At 51.3% G+C, this 26,754-nt stretch overlaps 1 protein-coding gene across 1 annotated transcript in view; it reads right to left on the bottom strand.

Moving 5' to 3' along the window:
- Positions 1 to 1,067: 1,067 nt before the first annotated feature.
- Positions 1,068 to 26,754, bottom strand: part of LOC123757423 (protein hunchback) — a 48,678-nt gene continuing 22,991 nt past the window's right edge. Inside the window, exon 2 of the mRNA XM_045740984.2 lies at positions 1,068 to 5,679. Within this exon, the coding sequence (XP_045596940.2) occupies positions 2,317 to 5,649 (3,333 nt within the window). The 5' untranslated portion in view covers positions 5,650 to 5,679 and the 3' untranslated portion in view covers positions 1,068 to 2,316. The remainder of the gene's footprint in view (positions 5,680 to 26,754) is intronic.

Raw genomic sequence — 26,754 nt, 5'->3', positions numbered from 1 at the left:
CCACATACTGGCGCAGCATGTGGTCATGAGCCTCCCACATACTGGGGCAGCATGTGATCATGGGCCTCCCACATACTGGGGCAGCATGTGGTCATGAGCCTCCCACATTCTGGGGCAGCATGTGGTCATGAGCCTCCCACATACTGGCGCAGCATGTGGTCATGGGCCTCCCACATACTGGGGCAGCATGTGGTCATGGGCCTCCCACATACTGGGGCAGCATGTGGTCATGAGCCTCCCACATACTGGGGCAGCATGTGGTCATGGGCCTCCCACATACTGGGGCAGCATGTGGTCATGAGCCTCCCACATACTGGGGCAGCATGTGGTCATGAGCCTCCCACATACTGGGGCAGCATGTGGTCATGGGCCTCCCACATACTGGGGCAGCATGTGGTCATGAGCCTCCCACATTCTGGGGCAGCATGTGGTCATGAGCCTCCCACATACTGGCGCAGCATGTGGTCATGGGCCTCCCACATACTGGGGCACCATGTGGTCATGGGCCTCCCACATACTGGGGCAGCATGTGGTCATGAGCCTCCCACATACTGAGGCAGCATGTGGTCATGAGCCTCCCACATACTGGGGCAGCATGTGGTCATGGGCCTCCCACATACTGGGGCAGCATGTGGTCATGAGCCTCCCACATACTGGGGCAGCATGTGGTCATGAGCCTCCCACATACTGGGGCAGCATGTGGTCATGGGCCTCCCACATACTGGGGCAGCATGTGGTCATGAGCCTCCCACATACTGGGGCAGCATGTGATCATGGGCCTCCCACATACTGGGGCAGCATGTGGTCATGGGCCTCCCACATTCTGGGGCAGCATGTGGTCATGTGCTCCCTCATGATAATAAAGTAAGAAACATAGATGTTGTCAGTCTTCCCACCATCAGCTACCACAACCACACTCTCAGTGACTACTAACAATCAATATAGAAAAGTCGAGATAATATAAGCATCTGCTTTACCTTTTGATAAATTCCTGACAAATGTATGCAAATTCTTACATGTTGGTTTTATATATATGATTATCAATGTCGGGGAAAAAAATAAAAATATCAGTTACATAAAATTGTATTTTTGTTGTATAAATACAGAATTTTGTTAACAGAATGCGAGGTGTATATAGGATTTGGGATACAAGCGTTCCGGTAGTGTTTTGGGAGAGGCCAGACACGCTCTCACTCGATACAGCAACACACAACGTAAAGACAACGTCGTATCAACGTCAGTACGTCGGTACAACGTAATAAAAATAAACGTTGTGGGCGTGCGTTCATGAGAGGTCCTGATCCTCACTCTTTTCATCCCTGAGTACATAGTTAAGGAACGTTTGTGTAATATTGATTAAAAAAAACCATATGAACTGGGCGCTGGTGAGGAAGTCTCACAAAGTATAATTAATATTAACATCTTCCGTAATGATTTTAAGGTTAAAATCCCTTCAGAGAGTTAGAATCTTTTTTGTTTATATATAAATTTTTATTTTCAAAATATAGTATTGCTATTTTTTCTGACATGGGCCTTATGCGTTTCCACAGCTGAAGGGTTTCGAAATGAACTCTGGCCCGTTTCGGGACCTTAGCCCATGTTTGGACCCTGGCCCATTTAGGTACACTAGCCCGTTTCGGACTCCTAGCTGGTCCGAAACCCTTGGCCCGTGTAGGGCGGCGCCAGAGACGCGTGTCAACTCTCTTCATCTACAATGGACTGCCTCGTGAGGCAAGACAGTGTTACAAGCTCCATTACAATCTTCCTTCTTAATATATGAAGCAGAACGGTACCTAATGGACTTAAAACAAATTATCACTGCACAGATTTAAACTTAAAATCACTACAAACTATTACCCGCATAAGTCCAAACTAATACTGTGACAAAATGTTCGAATACATCATACAATAATTACTTAAATTTTGCTGAATGAAGTTTTTAAGTGCATGAATAAACGTAAATGAGGTGATCAACTTCCCAAAGGAAATGTTCTAAAGATCATCTTTGAACTAAGCCAACATACTAAATATTAATTTACATTGAATAGACTCTCATATATTTATATATATATTTACAGTACATGAGCTACAGCTGACTAGAGCCTACGTGTTACTGTAGTTCCGTGAACCACGACCATTAGCCTATAAGCACCCACAATAGGGATGAGATGGTGTCATGTCTTCAGCAGACACGCACCACCATGGTGACCGCTGTAGCAGCCATTGCTGACTACCAGAGCCCAACACCAACAGCCAGCGAGATCAACGTCAATGAGATCGCATCTCATGGGTGAGATCATGTGAATGCCTCGCTGCTCAAGAGTGTGAAGAGCGTGCAATATGGAGGAAGAAATCCACTTTGTCCTTGGCCTGGTGGCCACACATGTTGCAAGTGAACGGGTTGCGGTACCCGTGGTAGCCCATATGCATAGTATACATAGCTAAATCTTTGAAAGCCATGTCGCAAAACTGGCACTGGTGGGCACTGTGCCAGGCTCGAAGGGCATCTTGTGGAGTGTCAGGCTGCACTAGAGGCATGAGGGGAGGCATGCGGCTCTCCGACGACGGCTTGTTCCTGCCGTCGTCGTCGTCCCGCTTCGTGTCTTCATCATGGCCGCTACTCTCCCCCTCGGCGCTCTCACTTAGACGCAGGGCAATACGCTCCAACTTGAAAGCGCGACCCTTTCGGCGATTTTTCGAGGGCGGAGTTGATGTCTCGGATCGCGGCGGCGACGACGACTGAGGCGAGGAATGATTCGGGGAAAGAGATGCCCGAGAGTCATTCCTCTGTAGCAGTGGCGGCGGTTCTTTGCTGGTGTCTCTGATCTGCTGGGGCGGCGTGTGCTCCGTTACCAGGCCCAGCTGCTGAAGCGGAGTTTGCTCCTTACTCAGGTCCAAGACTCCGTCACTGGTGGGGGAGAGAGCGTGCCGGATGGAAGACTGCGGCGGTGACTGATGGCGCTCTTCCTCCGGCAAGATGGGTCGAGGGCCGTGTAGTGCAGGGTGTGCAAAGCGCTGCAAGTGGTGTTGCAAGCCAAAGGCTGGGTGAAGCTGTCCACCCACCATGTGCTGGTATATGAACGGGTTCATGCGAGCCAGGTACTCCTTCAGGTTGTGAGCTGCTGCCAGGGGCGAGTATAATGGGCCTGTCTCGCTGTTAGTGAGGGGCGGAGGCTGGTGAGGGAAGATGGGGGGCCGAATGGGAGAACCCGGACGATGTTCCGGAGTTACTGAACGTTCAATGGCTTGTGGTGAACCAGGGGGTTCATTGGCGTCCTCTCGGTGTTCAGTAGTAACGTGGGTCATCATGTGCTGTGACAATAACTCCCGGCGCTCTGTCATGAATTCGCACAGAGAACATCTTAAGACATCCTTGGGGGACAAAGTATTTACATGTGCAGCGCGTTCTCTTTCCAGCAAGAGTTCTCGCAGTTGTTCCCGGCCCTCCACGGCTCGAGGAGGATCATCCGGAGACTTCTCGAGCGCGCGAGAGAGAATTGGCGAAGAACTTTGAAAGTTGTCCATGATGCTTGGGTATGTGTAGAAGGGCGAGTGTGGCGGCCCTGCAGGTCTGGAGGCCGGTGTGAGGGTTGCCTGCTGCCTGGCCTGCGGTGTCTGGGGGCCCTCGTGCGGCGAGGTGGGCGGCGCAGGAATCTTCCCAGACGCGTGCATCTGTGCTTTTAGGATTTGAGCTTGAATTTGGTAATGCGGTGGGAGGATTGGCATGCCTTTGTCGTCTTTTTTTAGCTTTGGTCCTCTTCGTGTACCGTACACGTCAATTATGGGAATTGGATTGGGAGTGCCGTCAGGGTTGAGAACCATGGCTGGGTTATGGCCGTACTTGCGTAGGTGGAGCTTGAGGGAGTGGCAGTACTTGGTGGCATAGGTACAGTCCGCACACCTGTACTGATATATATTACTATGAGATTTCATGTGAGAATTTAACATAGATTTATTGACACAAGAGTAGTTGCACTTGTTACATTTGAAGGGTTTAGAGCCAAAATGGTTCCTTAGGTGATATTCCAAGTGGTGTTTATACTCGGTAACGAAGGGACACTTGGGACACGTGAGCAGCTTCTCACTCTTGATGTGTGACCGCGCGTGTTCCCAGAAGTCCCCCTTCGTAATGGCCACATACTCACACTGTTTACACTTAAACGTTTTAACTTTGCCCTGGGCATTAACACGGGGTACGCGGATGCTCTCCAGGTCCTCGTTGGAGTCGAGGCTCATGCCATGCTCCTCCTGCATGTGCTCCCTCAGCTTGGGTTCCGTGTGTGCCGTGAACTCGCACTTGGCGCACTTGTGGTCGTAGTGAGTGTTGAGGTGAGCGTTGAAGTGGAAGCGAGAGGTCCCGGAGTACGAGCAAATATGACACTGGAACACCTGAGGTTTGTCTCCTGTCTCTCCGTCAGCGCTTGACATGACTCCTGATAACTTCATGGCGTGTTGCAGGCGGGAGAGATGGTCCATGTCGCCGTCGGCAGGCATCATGCAGGAGTCCGTAGTGTCGTCGCCGTCAGGCTCGACGCTTGACGGCATATGTTCATCATTACCCTGGTAGCTCTCGTCGTAGGGAGACATTCTCTCAAGGCTTTCACTGTTCCCGAAGGACTGATCATATGCACGGAAAGACTGGTTCTGGTCCTCACTGGACTGAGTTCGAGCGGAATCGGTTGGAAGATCGGGTGATTCTCCGGCTTTTTCAATTGGGGATCTGGTTGGATCATTTTGGTCGGGTCGAGCGAAGCGGAGAACGGTGTCTGATTCGTTATGCGACGGGTGATCGTCCTCGCGTTCTCGTCCTTCAAGGTCCTGCTCCTCCATGGGTTTTGGCTCCTCCTTGATGGCCACCTCCTGCGACTGACCAGCTGTTGGAGACTGGTGTCCGGGGGTGTAAGTGCTGTCTCTCGGCGACTGTTGAGACGGGGTAAACTGTGGACTATTTGCAGTTACTTGTGTGTCGATGGACTCGTTCTCTTGCTCGCTGGATGTGTTCATTGGCTCCTCCTTGAGCGTGCAAGCCTCCTGAGGCTGAGGGTAAGCTTGCATCTGTTGCTCACGATGGGCGTACATGTGATTAGCCTCGTGCAGCAGTACCCGCTGCTCGTACAAGCGACGAAAGTCTTGCTGCATCGTGCCGAAGTGGCGGTCGGTGTGCGCATGCGCAGTGTCCATAGGGATGTGTTGGTCCCTGGCGTGCGCGCGGTCCAGGTCCCTGGCGTGGGCGCGGTCCAGGTCCCTGGCGTGGGCGCGGTCCAGGTCCCTGGCGTGGGCGCGGTCCAGGTCCCTGGCGTGGGCGCGGTCCAGGTCCCTGGCGTGGGCGCGGTCCATGTCCCTGGCGTGGGCGCGGTCCATGTCCCTGGCGTGGGCGCGGTCCATGTCCCTGGCGTGGGCGCGGTCCAGCTCCATGGCCGCACGCATGGTAGCCTCGTAACCGGCCAGGGGCGGGATGACAGAGACGCGTCCCTCGTAGCTGATGCCGGAGGAGCCATGGCGCTCCTGAGGCTCGGTGGAGGCCGTCATGGGCGTGGCGGTGGGCATGGGGCTGGCAAGCTGGTGGGGCGGGGCCGCCTCACAGTCGGCGGACATGGTGGGCGTGGTGTGGGCGGGGAAGTGGTCAACGAGGCGAGGCTGCTGCAGCATCAAGCAGAGGGCGGCCGGCGATCCTCACTCCTGCAACACAAACAATAATAATAATATTACAAATAATAACAATGTTTATATAACATGAGACAATACAATGATGCAGGTACAGAGTGTACTTTACATAAAGTCACTAATACACTCACTAATGTTGTTAGTCATACTGGCTTAGTGCTCTTTAAGTAATGTAAGGTATTTACTATTAATGTATAAATGCTTTCATTATTTAACATTGTTATTAGCCTAAGGTAAAGCAATTGTTGCCCCGTGTTGCTCCCTCGTCCCAAGCGTGTGCAGCACCCACCATGTCAGCCGCGACCCTCAGCAACTTGTTTAGGTCCGTCCTCGATCCTTATCAAGTCGTCTCTCTAATCGCATTTCGACAATTTTCAATTGTATTCAACAAGTTTAATGTTTCAAACATTTAAATATTGTGCAAGAAATGTTTCATGTGTGTGTGGAGGTGAGGTCAGGCAAAGGCGTGGGAAGCACAGGTCAGGCAAAGGCGCGGGAAGCTCGGGTCAGGCAAAGGCGCGGGAAGCACAGGTCAGGCAAAGTCGCGGGAAGCACAGGTCAGGCAAAGGCGCGGGAAGCTCGGGTCAGGCAAAGGCGCGGGAAGCACAGGTCAGGCAAAGGCGCGGGAAGCCCGGGTCAGGCAAAGGCGCGGGAAGCCCGGGTCAGGCAAAGGCGCGGGAAGCCCGGGTCAGGCAAAGGCGCGGGAAGCCCGGGTCAGGCAAAGGCGCGGGAAGCCCGGGTCAGGCAAAGGCGCGGGAAGCCCGGGTCAGGCAAAGGCGCGGGAAGCCCGGGTCAGGCAAAGGCGCGGGAAGCCCGGGTCAGGCAAAGGCGCGGGAAGCCCGGGTCAGGCAAAGGCGCGGGAAGCCCGGGTCAGGCAAAGGAGCGGGAAGCCCGGGTCAGGCAAAGGCGCGGGAAGCCCGGGTCAGGCAAAGGCGCGGGAAGCCCGGGTCAGGCAAAGGCGCGGGAAGCCCGGGTCAGGCAAAGGCGCGGGAAGCCCGGGTCAGGCAAAGGCGCGGGAAGCCCGGGTCAGGCAAAGGCGCGGGAAGCCCGGGTCAGGCAAAGGCGCGGGAAGCCCGGGTCAGGCAAAGGCGCGGGAAGCCCGGGTCAGGCAAAGGCGCGGGAAGCCCGGGTCAGGCAAAGGCGCGGGAAGCCCGGGTCAGGCAAAGGCGCGGGAAGCTCGGGTCAGGCAAAGGCGCGGGAAGCTCGGGTCAGGCAAAGGCGCGGGAAGCTCGGGTCAGGCAAAGGCGCGGGAAGCCGGAGACAAACAAGTGAGAGGCGGGAAGCGCCAGCCTCCTGACAACCCGTGAAAGTGTTACTAAAAGCGACGTAAACCTTATTGTGAGTGCGCCTCCAGCCGACATTATTTGTGTTGCGGACGTTACTATTTGAGGTCCAGGTGTGTGCTCCAAGCTGGCGCCTCCTCCGTAACACACGGCCGCCGTGACTCACGTCATCCCCCCCCCCACTCAACCCCTCTGTCACCCCCTGTGGCACGACCCTCTAAGCAAATTAGATCATTTCTACGTTCCCCCACTGTTTAGTGATTCTAACTGGTGCAGGAGGCATTAATGGAATGGTTCGGGAGAGCAGAGGGAAGTGGGAGAGACCCTAGTGTGGGTGTGGTGGGGGGTGGGGGGCGGGGGGGGGCAGCTGACCAGTAATATCAAGCTGATGGCTTGATATTACCCCTCCCCCCCCCCCCACCACAATAGCCCCCGCCCCCTCCCTTCCGCCAACGCTCGCTGTTAATAGAAATGTTATAATTGTTGTTTATATATATATTGAATATTGATGACTAAACCACACACTAGAAAGTGAAGGGACGACGACGTTTCGGTTTGTCCTGGACCATTCTCAAGCCGATTGTGAATGGTCTTGACAATCGACTTGAGAATGGTCCAGGACGGACCGAAACGTCGTCGTCCCTTCACCTTCTAGTGTGTGGTTTGGTCAGCATATTTCAGCCACGTTATTGTGACTCCTCGTCTGTATATATTGTATAGTTTATACACGTGTTTATATGTGTGTTTAGCTAACACCAGTATGTTTTATTTCCTGGTGCAGGCGGCCTGTGTAGTCAAACACCACATCTCGCTAAATACGTGTTAATGCGTTTTATGCATATGCAATACGTTTTTATGCATCTCGTACCCTTCCTGTGAGATGATAGTGGACCCCGCATACCCATCCTGTGGATGGTAGTGGACCCCATACCCATCCTGTGGGTATGGGGCATGACGATGAAAAAAAAATGGACAGATAATGAGTTGAGGAACTAAATCCCAAAATTTATTAGGAATAAGAAAGCTACCAAGTTGTTCATTTTCTGAGGCCATGATGAACATATTCTTGTGCGGCTGACGCTGAACAACAGACGCAAGATGTTCTCAAGAACTGGTGCCAGCAAGTTACTGTAACAAAGAACTATTTACAATAGTTCGAGGCCACTTTGCTCAGATATCTGGTAATACGTCATTTGTATAAGATGACCAAATACACCGAACCATTGTAACAGTCCAGGACGGACCGGTTGTGACTCCTCGTCATTTATATAAGACTTACGAGTATAATTTCTAATTTCGGTTGAAGTGGAACATAAGAATATCAAGTCCATCCTGTTATGAGTGCTAGTATGACCCTCACTGATCAACCCAAGTCGACGCGTCAACGTGACCCAAACTGTTTGTTGTGGGTCAGCTGTTAGCGTGGGAGGAGGGGGCTGCTCCCGCACGTGGGAGGATAACACACACACAAACACTCCCCGGGGAGGTGGCGGGGAGGTGGCAGGGGTCGCGGGGAGGCGGCAGGTGGCGAGGGACCCCACAAAGCTGCTAAAATAGGGGCTGGCGGCGAACAGATCATAGCCCAGGGCGGTCAAGCGGGAAAATGCCTCGTGCGGTCTCTCATCACTTGACCTCCGTGACCTCTCCCTACTGTTACACACTTTTCATTCATTCCTCACTTTGTCTCGCTCTCATCGTTCCCTGTCTCTCAACCTCGCCCCTTCACGCCAGACTACAAGCGTGGGACTGACCCGCACAACATTCGTGTGAACTACCAGACAGGACGAAGAGGCCGCCTTAAAATAGGAGGCCAGACTAACCTAGAACCGTGAGGCAGAAGTCTGCACATACACAGGCCCCTGGAACCCCCTGGAACCCCCTGGAACCCCTGGAATCCCCTGGAACCCCCTGGAACCCCTGGAATCCCCTGGAACCCCCTGGAATCCCCTGGAACCACCTGGAACCCCCCTGGAACCCCCTGGAACCCCTTCACGAGCGCCTCAGTTGGGAACTAATATATTAGTGTGTACAGGAGACGATTAAATATATATCTAAAAACTATGTAACGGGGCTTAATTGTAATTAACTTAGAGGTTAGAGTATTTAGTGATGGCCACAAGCGCTTGGCGTTAAGGAAAAGTGTAAAGAGCAAGTCACAATAACGAGGCTGAACATCAGACAACCAACCCATACATCTGAAAATAATGGAAGTGAGGAATTTGAGTTCTGCTAGTTTATTGTGCACCCCATACTCATCCTGTGAGCGGTAGTTTATTGTGCACCCCATACTCATCCTGTGAGCGGTAGTTTATTGTGCACCCCATACTCGTCCTGTGAGTGGTAGTTTATTGTGCACCCCATACTCATCCTGTGAGCGGTAGTTTATTGTGCACCCCATACTCATCCTGTGAGCGGTAGTTTATTGTGCACCCCATACTCGTCCTGTGAGTGGTAGTTTATTGTGCACCCCATACTCATCCTGTGAGCGGTAGTTTATTGTGCACCCCATACTCATCCTGTGAGCGGTAGTTTATTGTGCACCCCATACTCGTCCTGTGAGCGGTAGTTTATTGTGCACCCCATACTCATCCTGTGAGCGGTAGTTTATTGTGCACCCCATACTCATCCTGTGAGCGGTAGTTTATTGTGCACCCCATACTCATCCTGTGAGCGGTAGTTTATTGTGCACCCCATACTCGTCCTGTGAGCGGTAGTTTATTGTGCACCCCATACTCATCCTGTGAGCGGTAGTTTATTGTGCACCCCATACTCATCCTGTGAGCGGTAGTTTATTGTGCACCCCATACTCGTCCTGTGAGCGGTAGTTTATTGTGCACCCCATACTCGTCCTGTGAGCGGTAGTTTATTGTGCACCCCATACTCATCCTGTGAGCGGTAGTTTATTGTGCACCCCATACTCGTCCTGTGAGCGGTAGTTTATTGTGCACCCCATACTCGTCCTGTGAGCGGTAGTTTATTGTGCACCCCATACTCGTCCTGTGAGCGGTAGTTTATTGTGCACCCCATACTCATCCTGTGAGCGGTAGTTTATTGTGCACCCCATACTCGTCCTGTGAGCGGTAGTTTATTGTGCACCCCATACTCGTCCTGTGAGCGGTAGTTTATTGTGCACCCCATACTCATCCTGTGAGCGGTAGTTTATTGTGCACCCCATACTCGTCCTGTGAGCGGTAGTTTATTGTGCACCCCATACTCGTCCTGTGAGCGGTAGTTTATTGTGCACCCCATACTCGTCCTGTGAGCGGTAGTTTATTGTGCACCCCATACTCGTCCTGTGAGCGGTAGTTTATTGTGCACCCCATACTCGTCCTGTGAGCGGTAGTTTATTGTGCACCCCATACTCGTCCTGTGAGCGGTAGTTTATTGTGCACCCCATACTCGTCCTGTGAGCGGTAGTTTATTGTGCACCCCATACTCGTCCTGTGAGCGGTAGTTTATTGTGCACCCCATACTCATCCTGTGAGCGGTAGTTTATTGTGCACCCCATACTCGTCCTGTGAGCGGTAGTTTATTGTGCACCCCATACTCGTCCTGTGAGCGGTAGTTTATTGTGCACCCCATACTCGTCCTGTGAGCGGTAGTTTATTGTGCACCCCATACTCGTCCTGTGAGCGGTAGTTTATTGTGCACCCCATACTCGTCCTGTGAGCGGTAGTTTATTGTGCACCCCATACTCGTCCTGTGAGCGGTAGTTTATTGTGTACCCCATACTCGTCCTGTGAGCGGTAGTTTATTGTGCACCCCATACTCGTCCTGTGAGCGGTAGTTTATTGTGCACCCCATACTCGTCCTGTGAGTGGTAGTTTATTGTGCACCCCATACTCGTCCTGTGAGCGGTAGTTTATTGTGCACCCCATACTCCTCCTGTGAGCGGTAGTTTATTGTGCACCCCATACTCGTCCTGTGAGTGGTAGTTTATTGTGCACCCCATACTCGTCCTGTGAGCGGTAGTTTATTGTGCACCCCATACTCGTCCTGTGAGCGGTAGTTTATTGTGCACCCCATACTCGTCCTGTGAGCGGTAGTTTATTGTGCACCCCATACTCGTCCTGTGAGTGGTAGTTTATTGTGCACCCCATACTCGTCCTGTGAGCGGTAGTTTATTGTGCACCCCATACTCGTCCTGTGAGTGGTAGTTTATTGTGCACCCCATACTCGTCCTGTGAGCGGTAGTTTATTGTGCACCCCATACTCGTCCTGTGAGCGGTAGTTTATTGTGCACCCCATACTCGTCCTGTGAGCGGTAGTTTATTGTGCACCCCATACTCGTCCTGTGAGCGGTAGTTTATTGTGCACCCCATACTCGTCCTGTGAGCGGTAGTTTATTGTGCACCCCATACTCGTCCTGTGAGTGGTAGTTTATTGTGCACCCCATACTCGTCCTGTGAGCGGTAGTTTATTGTGCACCCCATACTCGTCCTGTGAGCGGTAGTTTATTGTGCACCCCATACTCGTCCTGTGAGTGGTAGTTTATTGTGCACCCCATACTCGTCCTGTGAGCGGTAGTTTATTGTGCACCCCATACTCGTCCTGTGAGCGGTAGTTTATTGTGCACCCCATACTCGTCCTGTGAGCGGTAGTTTATTGTGCACCCCATACTCGTCCTGTGAGCGGTAGTTTATTGTGCACCCCATACTCGTCCTGTGAGCGGTAGCGCATACAAAGGGATTATAGAGGACACAAAAAGTCTTTATCAGTGAGAGCGTCTTGACCCGTCCTGGACAAGACATGTAAAGAGTGGAGGAGAAAGTCATTATCTGAGGTAAGAGTGAGGTGGAGGTGAGGAGGTGGAGGTGAGGAGGTGGAGGGGAAGAGGTGGAGGTGTGGAGGTGAGGAGGTGGAGGTGAGGAGGTGGAGGTGTGGAGGTGGAGGTGAGGAGGTGGAGGTGTGGAGGTGGAGGTGTGCACCGAAGGGAATTAAAACAAGGATTAACGGCGAAGAGAAAGATGTGATATAAAGACCCCAAAAGACCGCAACACATGAATAAGAAAGGTAAAAAGAGTCCCTAAAGGAGTTATAAGTTAATCAGGTCACGTTTGTTAAGAAGGTTGGAGCATTAAAGTATGTACTGTGAAAGGGAAGAGTAAGTCCACTACGGGCTCACCATAGCCCGTGCTACTTGGAACTTGTTCCGAGTAGCTGAATCTTAAACAACAAGGGAAGAGTGAACAGCAACAAAGCCAGGACTAAGGTTCATGTTAAGGTCGGGAAGGTTGTGTATCACAGCCCCGTCAACACGACGGCGTCTGTGTAGAGGCAGCAAAGATTATTGTAGAAGACCAATCAATAGGATGATTAAAGTCCCTAACATGACAGAAGACAGCATTGTGTCTGCAGACTTAACACTTCTTAAGTGTGCCTTAAGTGTACGGGCAGTTGCCACAAAGTATTAGAGAGGACAAGAGGGACAGGAAATAGAGTAGACACCAGCAGCATTAGAAGCAGCAGGAGGAACAGTGTGAACCACATTACTACGAAGTGTTAGTTTCTTAAAAGGCGAACTTTGTCAAGAGGACGAAAGGTATTAGTGAGATTTTATAGTTCAGACATGAAGGGAAGACAGAGCACAGTACTACTAATGTCAGAAACAGGTTTGGCATGAAGAAAAGCTCTTTTTAGCTTGATAAGACAATTGATAAAATTTAAGAAACGTCAATTTCAAAGTTGATTAGGAATCTAATTCCCTCCTTCCTGTCCTGGATGTGCATGTTCACAGCTCTGTGTCAGGCTTCCCCTTCTCCGTCTACCACAAACCTATGCACAGTGGTATGTACATTCATTTCTTTTCCTACAATAGTCCTATTGTTAAGACAAGTTTTCCCGTGTCCCTTTTCCTCGGCGCTCTGCGCATCAGTGACCCTCACTTGATTCTGAAATTTCTCTTTACAATTCTTTCTCTGACATAGGTTACATCTTCTGCCATGTTAGAGAGAGAGAGAGAGAGAGAGAGAGAGAGAGAGAGAGAGAGAGAGAGAGAGAGAGAGAGAGAGAGAGAGAGAGAGAGAGAGAGAGAGAGCAAATGAAGGATCATGGTAGTTTAATAAACACATAACCATTGTAGATCAATAAAATAAGGGGTTATGAGAGGTCAACACATTAGCGTGTCACAGTGGGTCAAACTAGCAGCTAGAGGACCAGCGAACTATGGAGTTATTGTGGGTCCATAGCGTAAAGGGTTATCATGGGTCGATAACGTAGCGGTTATCACAGAGCAGCCAGACGAACGTAAGCAAAAGAGTGGCATAAAAGCCACTAATCCAACAGCCACAACTCTACATAAGAGAGCTGTACAGCAAGAGAACAATGGTTAAAAATGTCCACATTCTTCACCAACCTTGACAAATGCTCTATAGAGCGGACACGGGTAATGTGACCCCTGCCAGACCCCGGATATTAACAAGTAACTCTCCCACCACTTCCACACACACATCAGTCATATGTGCCAACATTCAGATGTAAAACACACAGTTCGAAGTCTCTAAATGTAATGTTTGAAGCCGTGACTGAAAACCCACAATGATAGCGACCCACAATGATAGCGACCCACAATGATAGCGATCCACAGCGATAGCGACCCACAATGATAGCGACCCACAATGATAGCGACCCACAATGATAGCGACCCACAATGATAGCGACCCACAATGATAGCGACCCACAATAATAGCGACCTACAACGATAGCGACCTACAACGATAGCGACCCACAACGATAGCGACCTACAACGATAGCGACCCACAATGATAGCGACCCACAACGATAGCGACCCACAACGATAGCGACCCACAACGATAGCGACCCACGACGATAGCTACCCACGACGATAGCTACCCACGACGATAGCGACCCACGACGATAGCGACCCACGACGATAGCGACCCACGACGATAGCGACTCACAATGATAGCGACCCACGACGATAGCGACCCACGACGATAGCGACCCACGACGATAGCGACCCACGACGATAGCGACCCACGACGATAGCGACCCACAACGATAGCGACCCCACAACGATAGCGACCCCACAACGATAGCGACCCCACAACGATAGCGACCCCACAACGATAGCGACCCCACAACGATAGCGACCCCACAATGATAGCGACCCACAATGATAACGACCCCACAACGATAGCGACCCACAATGATAGCGACCCACAATGATAGCGACCCACAACGATAGCGACCCATAATGAAAGCGACCCACAATGATAGCGACCCACAACGATAGCGACCCACAATGATAGCGACCCACAACGATAGCGACCCACAACGATAGCGACCCATAATGAAAGCGACCCACAATGATAGCGACCCACAACGATAGCGACCCACAACGATAGCGACCCACAACGATAGCGACATGTGGATTCCGAAGTACAACCTTTTCAGATGTGAGAGGAAGCCAGAGGCTACAGGCTGGGGTCGGCAGCCTGTAGCCTGAACAAATCCACAAGGGCCGTGACGAGGATTCGAACCTACGTCCGAGAGCGTCCCAGACGCTGCCTTAATCGACTGAGCTACGACAGCCTGTACCTCAAACACTGAACTACTCAACACCACGAACGAGATGGCGGAAGTGCTCATAATCGCAATATAGAAATCTTAAACGTAGTTCGTGACCTTGATAATACTGCCTAGAGAACCTCCCAACCCCAGCCCCTAACATCCTCTTGCCTGGGGACTTCAACCACAGGCAGCTAGAACAGAAGACTGTAGCGGGTATCAGAGCAGGTCGCAGGATGGAGCCACAATGAACACACACGTAGATGATCTCTTACGGATGTGTGACCAATTTGGCCAAATGTGACCAGGAAATAGTTGAATCGACTAGAAAACACACTAACCCCCCCACAACAGCCTGGTTGGTCCGGTACTTCCCGCACACCTGTCATACACCTGTTGTACTGAGTGTGCTCGCTGCGCAGGTCAGTGTGTACTTGGTTATACAGGTGTGTATTAATGACAACAATTACTGGAGGTAACATTTAAATATCTGTTGTGTAGATATTGTGATTCTGTTCTCCAAGTTGCTTTTATAAATTATATTAATTATTGTGTAATATTATTACAAATATTACATATTATCAATACAATTATTATTAATATAATTATGCATTATTAATATAATTAACCATTATTAATATAATTAATACCTGGAACATACCTGGAGAGAGCTTCGCGAGTCCTACCCCCTGAGCCCGGCCAGAGGCCAGGCTACTACTATTAATTAAATTAATATTTATTATAATTAATACTATAATATATTAAATTATAATTATTGGTATTATTATTAGCGGGAGGCAGAGTGAGTGGAGGCGGGTAGCGGCCGCAGACTTCACTACCCGCCTCCCTCCGCCTCCGCCACACCTGGTTGATGGGGTTCTGGGAGTTGTTCTACTGCCCAAGCCCGGCCCGAGGCCAGGCTTGACTTGTGAGAGTTTGGTCCACCAGGCTGTTGCTTGGAGCGGCCCGCAGGCCCACATATACCTGGTTGATGGGGTTCTGGGAGTTCTTCTACTCCCCAAGCCCGGCCCAAGGCCAGGCTTGACTTGTGAGAGTTTGGTCCACCAGGCTGTTGCTTGGAGCGGCCCGCAGGCCCACATATACCTGGTTGATGGGGTTCTGGGAGTTGTTCTACTCCCCAAGCCCGGCCCAAGGCCAGGCTTGACTTGTGAGAGTTTGGTCCACCAGGCTGTTGCTTGGAGCGGCCCGCAGGCCCACATATACCTGGTTGATGGGGTTCTGGGAGTTGTTCTACTCCCCAAGCCCGGCCCAAGGCCAGGCTTGACTTGTGAGAGTTTGGTCCACCAGGCTGTTGCTTGGAGCGGCCCGCAGGCCCACATATACCTGGTTGATGGGGTTCTGGGAGTTCTTCTACTCCCCAAGCCCGGCCCGAGGCCAGGCTTGACTTGTGAGAGTTTGGTCCACCAGGCTGTTGCTTGGAGCGGCCCGCAGGCCCACATATACCTGGTTGATGGGGTTCTGGGAGTTCTTCTACTCCCCAAGCCCGGCCCGAGGCCAGGCTTGACTTGTGAGAGTTTGGTCCACCAGGCTGTTGCTTGGAGCGGCCCGCAGGCCCACATATACCTGGTTGATGGGGTTCTGGGAGTTGTTCTACTCCCCAAGCCCGGCCCGAAGCCAGGCTTGACTTGTGAGAGTTTGGTCCACCAGGCTGTTGCTTGGAGCGGCCTGCAGGCCCACCACAGCCCGGTTGGTCCGACACTTGTCCACAACAACCTGGCTGAACAGTTGATATCCAACCCACGCTGGAAGTGAAATGACGAAGTGAAAAACCGCATTTCGTTTTCACTCAAGTCGTTTGTTTATTTCCAGGTGTGTGGGCTGGGTGTCCCCGCCTCCACGTCTGTGTCGGGGACATCAGTGTGACCCTGGAGTACATGAGCCAGGCTCTCCGTAAGAAATGCGTCCGTTTGGCCTAGCAAGGAACGTGAAAAACACGACTGTCTACCGTAACCAGAAATGCAGGAAAATCGCGCAACCCAACTAGGGTAACGAGGCCGATGGGTAGTTAACGTTAATATTACGGTGCTTTAATTTGTACCGATACGTCAAGAATGCGACGGATCTGTCGAGAACACGGGGTTATTGTATAATGATCCCCCCCCCCCCGTAGCCTGACCCAGGTGTACAATGACAGAGTCAAGCTGATGGGTTAAGATGAGTCGTCTTCCTCAGATCTCATTATGGCTCTGTTTAGAGATGGACCCAATGTTAACACCCTGTTGATGCTCTCCTGTGGCCAGCCTCCCCTGGTGGGTGTCTGGTGTGTGGCCAGCCTCCCCTGATGGGTGTGTGGCCAGCCTCCCCTGGTGGGTGTGTGGCCAGCCTCCCCTGGTGGGTGTGTGGCCAGCCTCCCCTGGTGGGTGTGTGGCCAGCCTCCCCTGGTGGGTGTGTGGCCAGCCTCCCCTGGTGGGTGTGTGGCCAGCCTCCCCTGGTGGGTGTGTGGCCAGCCTCCCCTGGTGGGTGTGTGGCCAGCCTCCCCTGGTGGGTGTGTGGCCAGCCTCCCCTGGTGGGTGTGTGGCCAGCCTCCCCTGGTGGGTGTGTGGCCAGCCTCCCCTGGTGGGTGTGTGGCCAGCCTCCCCTGGTGGGTGTGTGGCCAGCCTCCCCTGGTGGGTGTGTGGCCAGCCTCCCCTGGTGGGTGTGTGGCCAGCCTCCCCTGGTGGGTGTGTGGCCATCACAGCCAGGTTGATCCGGTAATTCTAGCAGCAACCTTTGGTCCTAATAGGACTAAAGGTTTCTTATCATAAATAAAAAAATACGGACACATTATTTTAATTAAGAGTAGAAATACGAGAAGCGCACCTCTAACATGGCGCAGGAAGCGCGCCTCTAACATGGCGCAGGAAGCGCGCCTCTAACATGGCGCAGGAAGCGCGCCTCTAACATGGCGCAGGAAGCGCGCCTCTAACATGGCGCAGGAAGCGCGCCTCTAACATGGCGCAGGAAGTCAGAAACAGCAATAGGCCTCTGGGCTCATGTCTCGTAATAAAATAGACCTCCAGGATGGGCTAATGTCTCCATACATTAGGGGAAATTAGAGTAGGATCTAAGGCATGAGACAGGGATGATGTATCCCTCTAAGTCATCGCTTCTCTATAAGCAAACCTAACTCAAGGTAAGTTAGGTTAAGGTAACTTACGTTAACGTAACCAGCATGCCCCTAGACACCTTGCCTCCACCAGGCTGTGGGAACCACCGTTACCAGCCCCACATACAAGGCCACTTCCAAAGAGGTCAACAGCTTAGTAAGAAAATGACGAGAATTTTATATATTTATAATTAAATCCAATCTAGCAACTTTTTTATTTAGTAATTGTTTAGAGATCGTGTCCCATCTACCTATCATTTGGTACCCATACCCCCAATGGGGTATGGGTATCCCCGGGTTACAAGACCCTACTTTGGGTCAATTGTTGGGGGGGGGGGGGGGCTGTTGAGCCTGCTTCTTGTAGGTCTGAGTTCGATCACCGACGGTCCAAGTGGTCTGGCACCGTTCCTTCACTCCGTCCTCATATCCATTCCAAGTGTTCTATAGTCGTATCCAGGATGTCTCGCATCCTTCCAAGTGCCACAGGGTCGTTCGTGGAGACCACCTGTGTACGGGGAGTCGTGGGCCAGCCTCTTGAAGGTGCTGGGAGCCGCCCTGTCCCAGCAGTCACAGTCAGTCCCGCTCTCACATCTTAGTCGACAGCATGCTGAAAAGACTTTATTTATGCCGGGTGCACTATATGATCCCATTTATGTTGGGTGCACTATACGATCCCATTTATGCTGGGTGCACTATACGATCCCATTTATGCTGGGTGCACTATATGATCCCATTTATGCTGGGTGCACTATACGATCCCATTTATGTTGGGTGCACTATACGATCCCATTTATGCTGGGTGCACTATACGATCCCATTTATGCTGGGTGCACTATACGATCCCATTTATGCTGGGTGCACTATATGATCCCATTTATGCTGGGTGCACTATATGATCCCATTTATGCTGGGTGCACTATACGATCCCATTTATGTTGGGTGCACTATACGATCCCATTTATGCTGGGTGCACTATACGATCCCATTTATGCTGGGTGCACTATACGATCCCATTTATGCTGGGTGCACTATACGATCCCATTTATGCTGGGTGCACTATATGATCCCATTTATGTTGGGTGCACTATACGATCCCATTTATGCTGGGTGCACTATACGATCCCATTTATGCTGGGTGCACTATATGATCCCATTTATGCTGGGTGCACTATACGATCCCATTTATGTTGGGTGCACTATACGATCCCATTTATGCTGGGTGCACTATACGATCCCATTTATGCTGGGTGCACTATATGATCCCATTTATGCTGGGTGCACTATACGATCCCATTTATGCTGGGTGCACTATATGATCCCATTTATGCTGGGTGCACTATATGATCCCATTTATGCTGGGTGCACTATACGATCCCATTTATGCTGGGTGCACTATACGATCCCATTTATGCTGGGTGCACTATACGATCCCATTTATGTTGGGTGCACTATACGATCCCATTTATGCTGGGTGCACTATACGATCCCATTTATGTTGGGTGCACTATATGATCCCATTTATGTTGGGTGCACTATACGACCCCATTTATGCTGGGTGCACTATATGATCCCATTTATGTTGGGTGCACTATATGATCCCATTTATGCTGGGTGCACTATATGATCCCATTTATGCTGGGTGCACTATACGATCCCATTTATGCTGGGTGCACTATATGATCCCATTTATGCTGGGTGCACTATATGATCCCATTTATGCTGGGTGCACTATACGATCCCATTTATGCTGGGTGCACTATATGATCCCATTTATGCTGGGTGCACTGGTCGACACTGCCGGAACAACCGTGGACATCTTCAAGAGAAAACTGGACTGTTTTCTAAGAGAAGTTCCGGATCAGCCGGGCTATGGTGGGTATGTGGGCCTGCGGGCCGCTCCAAGCAACAGCCTGGTGGACCAAACTCTCACAAGTCAAGCCTGGCCTCGGGCCGGGCTTGGGGAGTAGAACAACTTCCAGAACCCCATCAACCAGGTATCAACCAGGCACACCCAACCAACACGACCCCCTGTGACGGGTGGTAGATTTGATAAGTGTACTGGTCGACAAATGAGGCAGGACTGAGGGCACACTGGTCGACAAATGAGGCAGGACTGAGGGCACACTGGTCGACAAATGAAACAGGACTGAGGGCACACTGGTCGACAAATGAAACAGGACTGAGGGCACACTGGTCGACAAACAACACAGGACCCAACTCGAGCACCTAAGACTAAGCCACACAATATTAAACAATCCCATTTCTGTGTTTCAGCTCCTCTTTATACCATCATAAAATCATCACATTTTTACCTTCAATAAAGCCTTCGGAGTTCCATTTACAAGTCTAAAGTTTATGTGCTCAGGAGGTGGCGAGGGACGAGCGAGGGACGAGGCCGCATCTCACCAAGGCGTCACACACGTCAAGGAGCAACATGTCACCGCCACAACACACTATAGCTCGCCAAAGTGGGGCAGAAGCACGTATTGGCGCGCAGCTCAGCACTGTACACAGTATCCAGTTATGAGAGGTGTGACCCCCACGGCGCGCTCTCCCAGACTAAGACCTGCTCCTTACCTGTACTTCCCTCACCTGTCGTATCTACCTCCTCCTCCTCCTCCTCCTCTCCCAAGCTTTCACCCCTTCCCCCCCCCATCCCTCCCCTCACCCCCCCCCTACTGTACCCACACATCCCTAATACTGTAGCCTCTGTCCTGAGCGGCAGTTAACGCCAGCAGCGCCGCTGTAACACCTGCTTGAATTACCCAAATTAGGCAAAATTGTATATTTTGTTGAGTAAAGATGTTAATACTGATGGCCCCGCCCCGCCCTGCGCGACTGGGCCAGCGCCAACATCTGCAATTGTCATTATTTGCCCGCTGACGTTACCTGAATGTGTATTACTTGGCCTTGGTACTAACGAAGATGGGAAGTGCTTTCATGTCTGTAGTTTAGAGCACAAGTACAGTGGGTGTGTTGGAGGTGTGTGTGGCTGTGGAGGCCTGCCACTGTAGCCCAGGTGTCGGGGTGACCAGAGTGGTGGTCTAAGTGGTGACTTACTGGCTGTTAAGGTCCTCGGTGGCACGCCTGGCCAACCACGGCGCCATTCACCGTTTAAAGACAGCGTATCACTTTCCTCTCTCTCTCCCCGTTGTGATAAATGTCACAGAAAAGTTGGCGGTGAAAGATAGCGGACTGCGAGCGTGGAGCACATACCAGGAACGTTGATGTACAGCCCCTGTACCTCCCACTGGTGCTCCTGTACCTCCCACTGGTGCTCCTGTACACTGTATAGGTCTGTGTACCTCTGTACCTCTGTACAGAGTGGGGATGAAACAGGCGGGGGAACAAACACATGGGAGGAATTCAAGCATGTCTGGGGAGGGGCTGGGGTGGGGGGGGGGGGGTTGCCCGCATCCACCAGCCCGTCCTCTTGATCCGCCACTCCGTCAAAAAACGCAACTGTTCCTCCCTAACAACAAACGAACCGACCTAACCTGTTGACGTTGACCAAAACGTCACTATTACGGTGCTTTCATTTTTACCCAACCGCGGTATATTTGTAACATATTCGTTGATTACGTAACAAATTTGACGTATTGTGTAAACGGGTTCGCCCCCCCGCCCCCCCTTGTGTCTGTGCGACCAACGGCCGTCACACCTGGCGTAATTAAAGGCTGGTTGTTGGTGTATAAAGTGTAGTTGGTGACCACGGGCCCGAGGTACATGGGCAGGGTCGTTAGGGAGGGCTGGGGGAGGGCAGGAAGGGTAAGGTGGTTGGGCAAGCGACCCTGAGGGTGGGAAACAAGGCATGTAAACAACCTCAAGTATTCTCCTCCCCGTCCGCCATGACTCTCGTCTTACTTCATCAAAGTACAACTCTCATCTTTTTATCATTCTACATTTATAGCTAAACTATATAGATATATCTATAACCCACAGCTAAGAACGTCATAATAACGCTTGGTAACGAGGATGGAATTCGGGGTAAAAAGTAGCAAGCAGAGTGGTGACGGGGCCGCGTTAGTACCCCTACACCACCACCCACTTTCCCGCCACCGTCAGCCAATAGCATAACGCCTTAGGAGGCCTGGCCAACCAATAGCCATCCAGCTACCCCGCCGCCTAGGTACTGGGAAAGTTACACAAGCACTGGAAAATAAATCTTACATTCAACGGGTATAAGATGGAAGCCAAATGCCGTAGGGGCCTTGAGGATCGTGGCGAGGCTTGGCGGGCAGCCTTGCGTCGCCTCTCCCGTAGGGCCCAGCTTACTAAGCTTACTGGGAGGTTTTTGCGTGATTTGACACAATACCTGGCAAACAGGATAGCCTGGGACCCCCTGAACCAGGTCACGACGAGAGGTCTCGCCCCCAGGGGCTGGGGGGGACAGGTGAAGTAGGTCGAACCCTTCCCTTTACCGTGAAACAACGGCCGTTGGCTAGGCCGTAACGGACGGAGGATAGTGTGGGATAAACAACGGCCCGACGCACCATCCCGTCTTGCCGGCTGAGGTAGTAATTGTCTCCTGGCTTCCTTAACCACCACGTGTACTGACTGCCATCTTCCTTATGTTATAAGCACATATATAACAAAACAGTTTCTTGCCAATTAGGATAACCATATAGCCTAATGCGGCCCTAACCAAGTCAAATTATTATGGTTGATTCGACAGAGAATAATTAGTTAGGTGTTTACAAGCACTATATGAATATCATAAGGTGTTCAAGCCCTTACAGCACGTGAGAACAAGGTACAGTTTCTGTAATTAGGGTTTCAGGCTTCCTCGTTAGTAGCGTTGTGAGAGACAACGAGACTACGGATAACAACGCATAAACACACAGTTTGTATCAGCTGTCAGTTTCGTTATCATTGGTCAAACAGACTGGGAATTTATGAATGATATCGGTGTTCTGAGCGTCTCCTGCTTCTCCTCCTCTGATTCATGCCGTCCTCCTGTCTCACTTGTCCTCTCTCTCTCTCACACCCGTCTATCCTGCTCTCTCTCACACACACACACAGCCTGCTCTCTCTCTCACACACACACACAGCCTGCTCTCTCTTTCTCTCACACCCGTCCACCCTGATCTCTCTCTTTCACACCCGTCCTTCCTATTCCAGTTGAAGCTCTTGTCGAGGTCCTCTCCTGTCTAATCATCGCTGAAGCTCTACTCTACTGAGGTTCTTTGCCGTTGAAGCATCACTCCCGCCCTCCCTCCTGTTGGGATTCTCTCCCGTTGAACGTCCTCTCCCGTTGAGGGCCGCCCTTCCCGTTGAAGTTCCCAGCGGCTAAGACTCAGCCATGCGCACACTGGCCCCCGCTGGTCCATTCTTGCAGCGCTCTGAAGAACAAAGCTGTGGTCTTGAGCTTAGCGTAAGACTAAGAACGGTTCTGTGAGTTCCCGACATCTGTCTTTCTAGCGGGGGTGTGGAGGGGGGGGGGGGGGTCGTGAGGGAGAGGGGGGAGGGGAGGGGGGGGAGCAGCAGGTGGCTATGGCGTGCCTGCCAATTTGTTTTCTGTGTTCGATCGGCTTGACAGGTTGGGCGGGATAAGGTAATCGCTGTGTTTATTTGCTCAGAAAGGCGACTCAGATAGGGACGTCTCCCCCCCCATTCCCCCAGGGCCCCTGATAACGTTCTCCAATGTTCTGTTACCATCCACTGTTGCCAGACGGCTCACCTAGCAACGCTGCCACCACCCCTGGCTACCACCACCCCTGGCTGCCACCACCCTGGCTGCCACCACCCTGGCTGCCACCACCCCTGGCTGCCACCACCACTACCATAATAGAGGCCAGTGTGGCTCTGGGTTACATGACAGCATGATCTCTTCATTGTAATTAAAATCATGGCCAGTACCAGCGAGCGTGAGGCAGATGTGAGGAAGGTTATGAGGCAGGTGTGAGGAGGATCATCAATTAATTCGGCAAATTACCTCTGCTGAAGACATTGAAAAATCACAAGCAGATATTAATAAAGTTTTCGACTGGACAGCAGAAAATAACATGATGTTTAACAGTGACAAATTCCAGGTACTCAGGAACGGTAAAAATGAGGACCTTAAACATAATACAGGGTACAAAACGTAATCAAATCTGCCCATAGTAGGAAAACAGCATGTCAAGGATTTGGGAATAATGATGTCCGACGACCTAACGTTTAGGGAGCATAACCAAGCAAGTATTGCGTCAGCCAGAAAAATGATAGGATGGATTACGAGAACTTTCAAGTCCAGGGATCCCATCACAATGGTTGTACTCTTCAAGTCACTTGTGCTGTCCCGTCTTGAGTACTGCTCAGTACTCACTTCCCCCTTCAAAGCAGGAGAGGTTGCTGAAATAGAGGGAATACAGAGAACATATACGGCACGCATAGACGAGATAAAACACCTAAATTATTGGGATCGTCTTAAAGCTCTCCAAATGTACTCATCTCTCCCATCTTCTTTCTAATCTCAAATAATATACACGTGGAAAATACTGGAGGGACAGGTCCCAAACTTATACAGTAAAATAACAACGTACTGGAGTGAACGATATGGAAGAAAATGCAGAATAGAACCAGTGAAGAGCAAAGGTGCCATAGGCACAATCAGAGAACACTGTATAAACATCAGAGGTCCACGGTTGTTCAACGTCCTCCCAGCGAGCATCAGAAATATTGCCGGAACAACCGTGGACATCTTCAAGAGAAAACTAGATAGTTTTCTCTAAGGAGTGCCGGACCAACCGGGCTGTGGTGGGTATGTGGGCTTGCGGGCCGCTCCAAGCAACAGCCTGGTGGACCAAACTCTCACAAGTCACAGTAGAACAACTCCCAGAACCCCATCAACCAGGTATATGTGGGCCTGCGGGCCGCTCCAAGCAACAGCCTGGTGGACCAAACTCTCACAAGTCAAGCCTGGCCTCGGGCCGGGCTTGGGCAGTAGAACAACTCCCAGAACCCCATCAAGCAGGTAAGCCATGAGGCACGTGTGAGGACTATCAGGGGGCATGTGAGGCAGGTCATGAGGAGAGGTAGTTTGTAGATTAAGATGGTGGTAGTGGAGGTGACAGCAGTGCCCCCTGACACACCCCTGTACACAGTGGTGGTGGGGGCAGACACCCCCCCCCCCTGTACCACCATAAACAAGGGGGGGGGGAGCACAACAGAACAAGGGCCACAGAAACGCCTCCTTGTGAAAGTAATTAAAGGTGTGTTTCACCTGTATAAATCCACAGGTGTGTTTACTCACCTCGGCGTCACTGATATGTTAAATCAATTACAATTTTGCTAGAGTGTAACAGGCAGTTAGCTCCAGCCGCCCACCTGCGTCCTGTGGGCGTTGAGGGTGTTACTGAACCATGTGTGCTGCTCCCCCCTCCCCCCGAGCAGTTCCCAGGGTGCTCTAGTGTATATGTTATATATACGTTATGTGCATGTGTGTGTACGCGTGTGTGTATTCACCTAGTTGTGCTTGCGGGGGTTGAGCTCTGCTCTTTGGTCCCGCCTCTTAATTGTCGATCAACTGTTACTAACAATTTTTTTTCACATACAGACAGACAGCTGTTACGGGCTGCTTCCTGGATGTCTGTGTGTGGGAGTATAAATGGTAGTAACAGTTGATTGACAGTTGAGAGGCGGGCCGAAAGAGCAGAGCTCAACCCCCCCCCCCCAGGGTGAAAGAAACTGTCCGTTTCCGCCGGCGCCGGGAGTCGACTCCGGACCACAGGACTACGTATCCAGCGTGCTGTCCACTCAGTCACCAGCGCCCTGTATGTGTGGGGGCGTGCGTATGTGTGTACTCATTTAGTTGTGTTTGCGGGGGTTGAGCTCTGGCTCTTTGGTCCCGCCTCTCAACTGTCAATCAACTGGTGTACAGGTTCCTGAGCCTACTGGGCTCTATCATATCTACACTTGAAACTGTGTACGGAGTCAGCCTCCACCACATCACTTCCTAATGCATTCCCTATGTTAACTACTTTGACATTGAAATTTTTTTTCTAATGTCTCTGTCGCTCATTTGGGTACTCGGTTTCTACCTGTGTCCCCTTGTTCGCGTACCACCCGTGTTAAACAGTTTATCTACCCTGTCAATTCCTCTGAAAATTTTGTAGGTTGTGATCATGTCTCCCCTTACTCTTCTGTCTTCCAGTGTCGTAAGGTGCATTTCACGCAGCCTTTCCTCGTAACTCATGCCTCTTTGTTCTGGGACTAGTCTAGTGGCATACCCTTGAACTTTTTTCCAGCTTCGTCTTGTGCGTGACAAGGTGCGGGCTCCATGCTGGGGCCGCATACTCCAGGATTGGTCTTACATATGTGGTATACAAGGTTCTGAACCACCAGTCACCACGTAACACTGCCCGACTTAGAGATGTAGCAGCTCCCCATGCTGGTGACTTTCTATTAGCAACCCCAATGTCAGCAACTGGCACCCGTTTCACACCGCAGGCCCTCCGAATTGTGGCTCTCTGCCTCGCTGCCCCAATCCACACTGAATACAGGTGTATTTGCGGCGAGGCAGAGGCCGACAGGTACGGACGGCATGGCCTTCTCTGCCAAAGGACAGGAGGATAGCATGCAAGACATGGCGAGGTTAACGACATTATTAAGAGAAGCCTTACTCTAGCCGGTTGTCCAGCAGAGAGAGAGCCCCGTTACCTAATGCCCCGCAAATCTGATGAGCCTGTCGGTCACCCAGACGGGATGATGGTGAACCCCTGGAAGAATGGTAGACAGTTGGTGTGGGACTACACTTGCGTATCAACTTTAGCGAACACCTATGTTGACTTCAGTGCTGCACAGGCAGGAGGTGCAGCCAAGTCACGTAGATACGGAGACCTTGATCACCACTACAATTTTGTCCCCATTGCCTCAAGAGACACTTGGTGCCTGGGGTAAAAGTGCTGCTAGTTTTTTGAAGGAACTGGGGTCCAAGCTAACTGAAACAACTAGAGACCCTAGAGCTGTCAGTTTTCTCTTTCAGTGCCTTAGTGTGGCGATCCAGAGAGGTAATGCTCACTGCATTCATGGTTCCTGCCCGCCATCTGAGGAGCTGGAGGAGATCTACAACCTGTGACAAGCAGCCTTGTACCCTGCATGTAATCAATGTTGTAGCTCTTTTGTGTAATGAATTTTTAAACAAAATTCTCTCTCTCTCTCTCTCTCTCTCTCTCTCTCTCTCTCTCTATA

The sequence above is a fragment of the Procambarus clarkii genome, chromosome 19 (assembly GCF_040958095.1).
Source record: "Procambarus clarkii isolate CNS0578487 chromosome 19, FALCON_Pclarkii_2.0, whole genome shotgun sequence".
NCBI lineage: Eukaryota > Metazoa > Arthropoda > Malacostraca > Decapoda > Cambaridae > Procambarus > Procambarus clarkii.
This window is presented reverse-complemented; position numbering and strand designations above follow the sequence as displayed.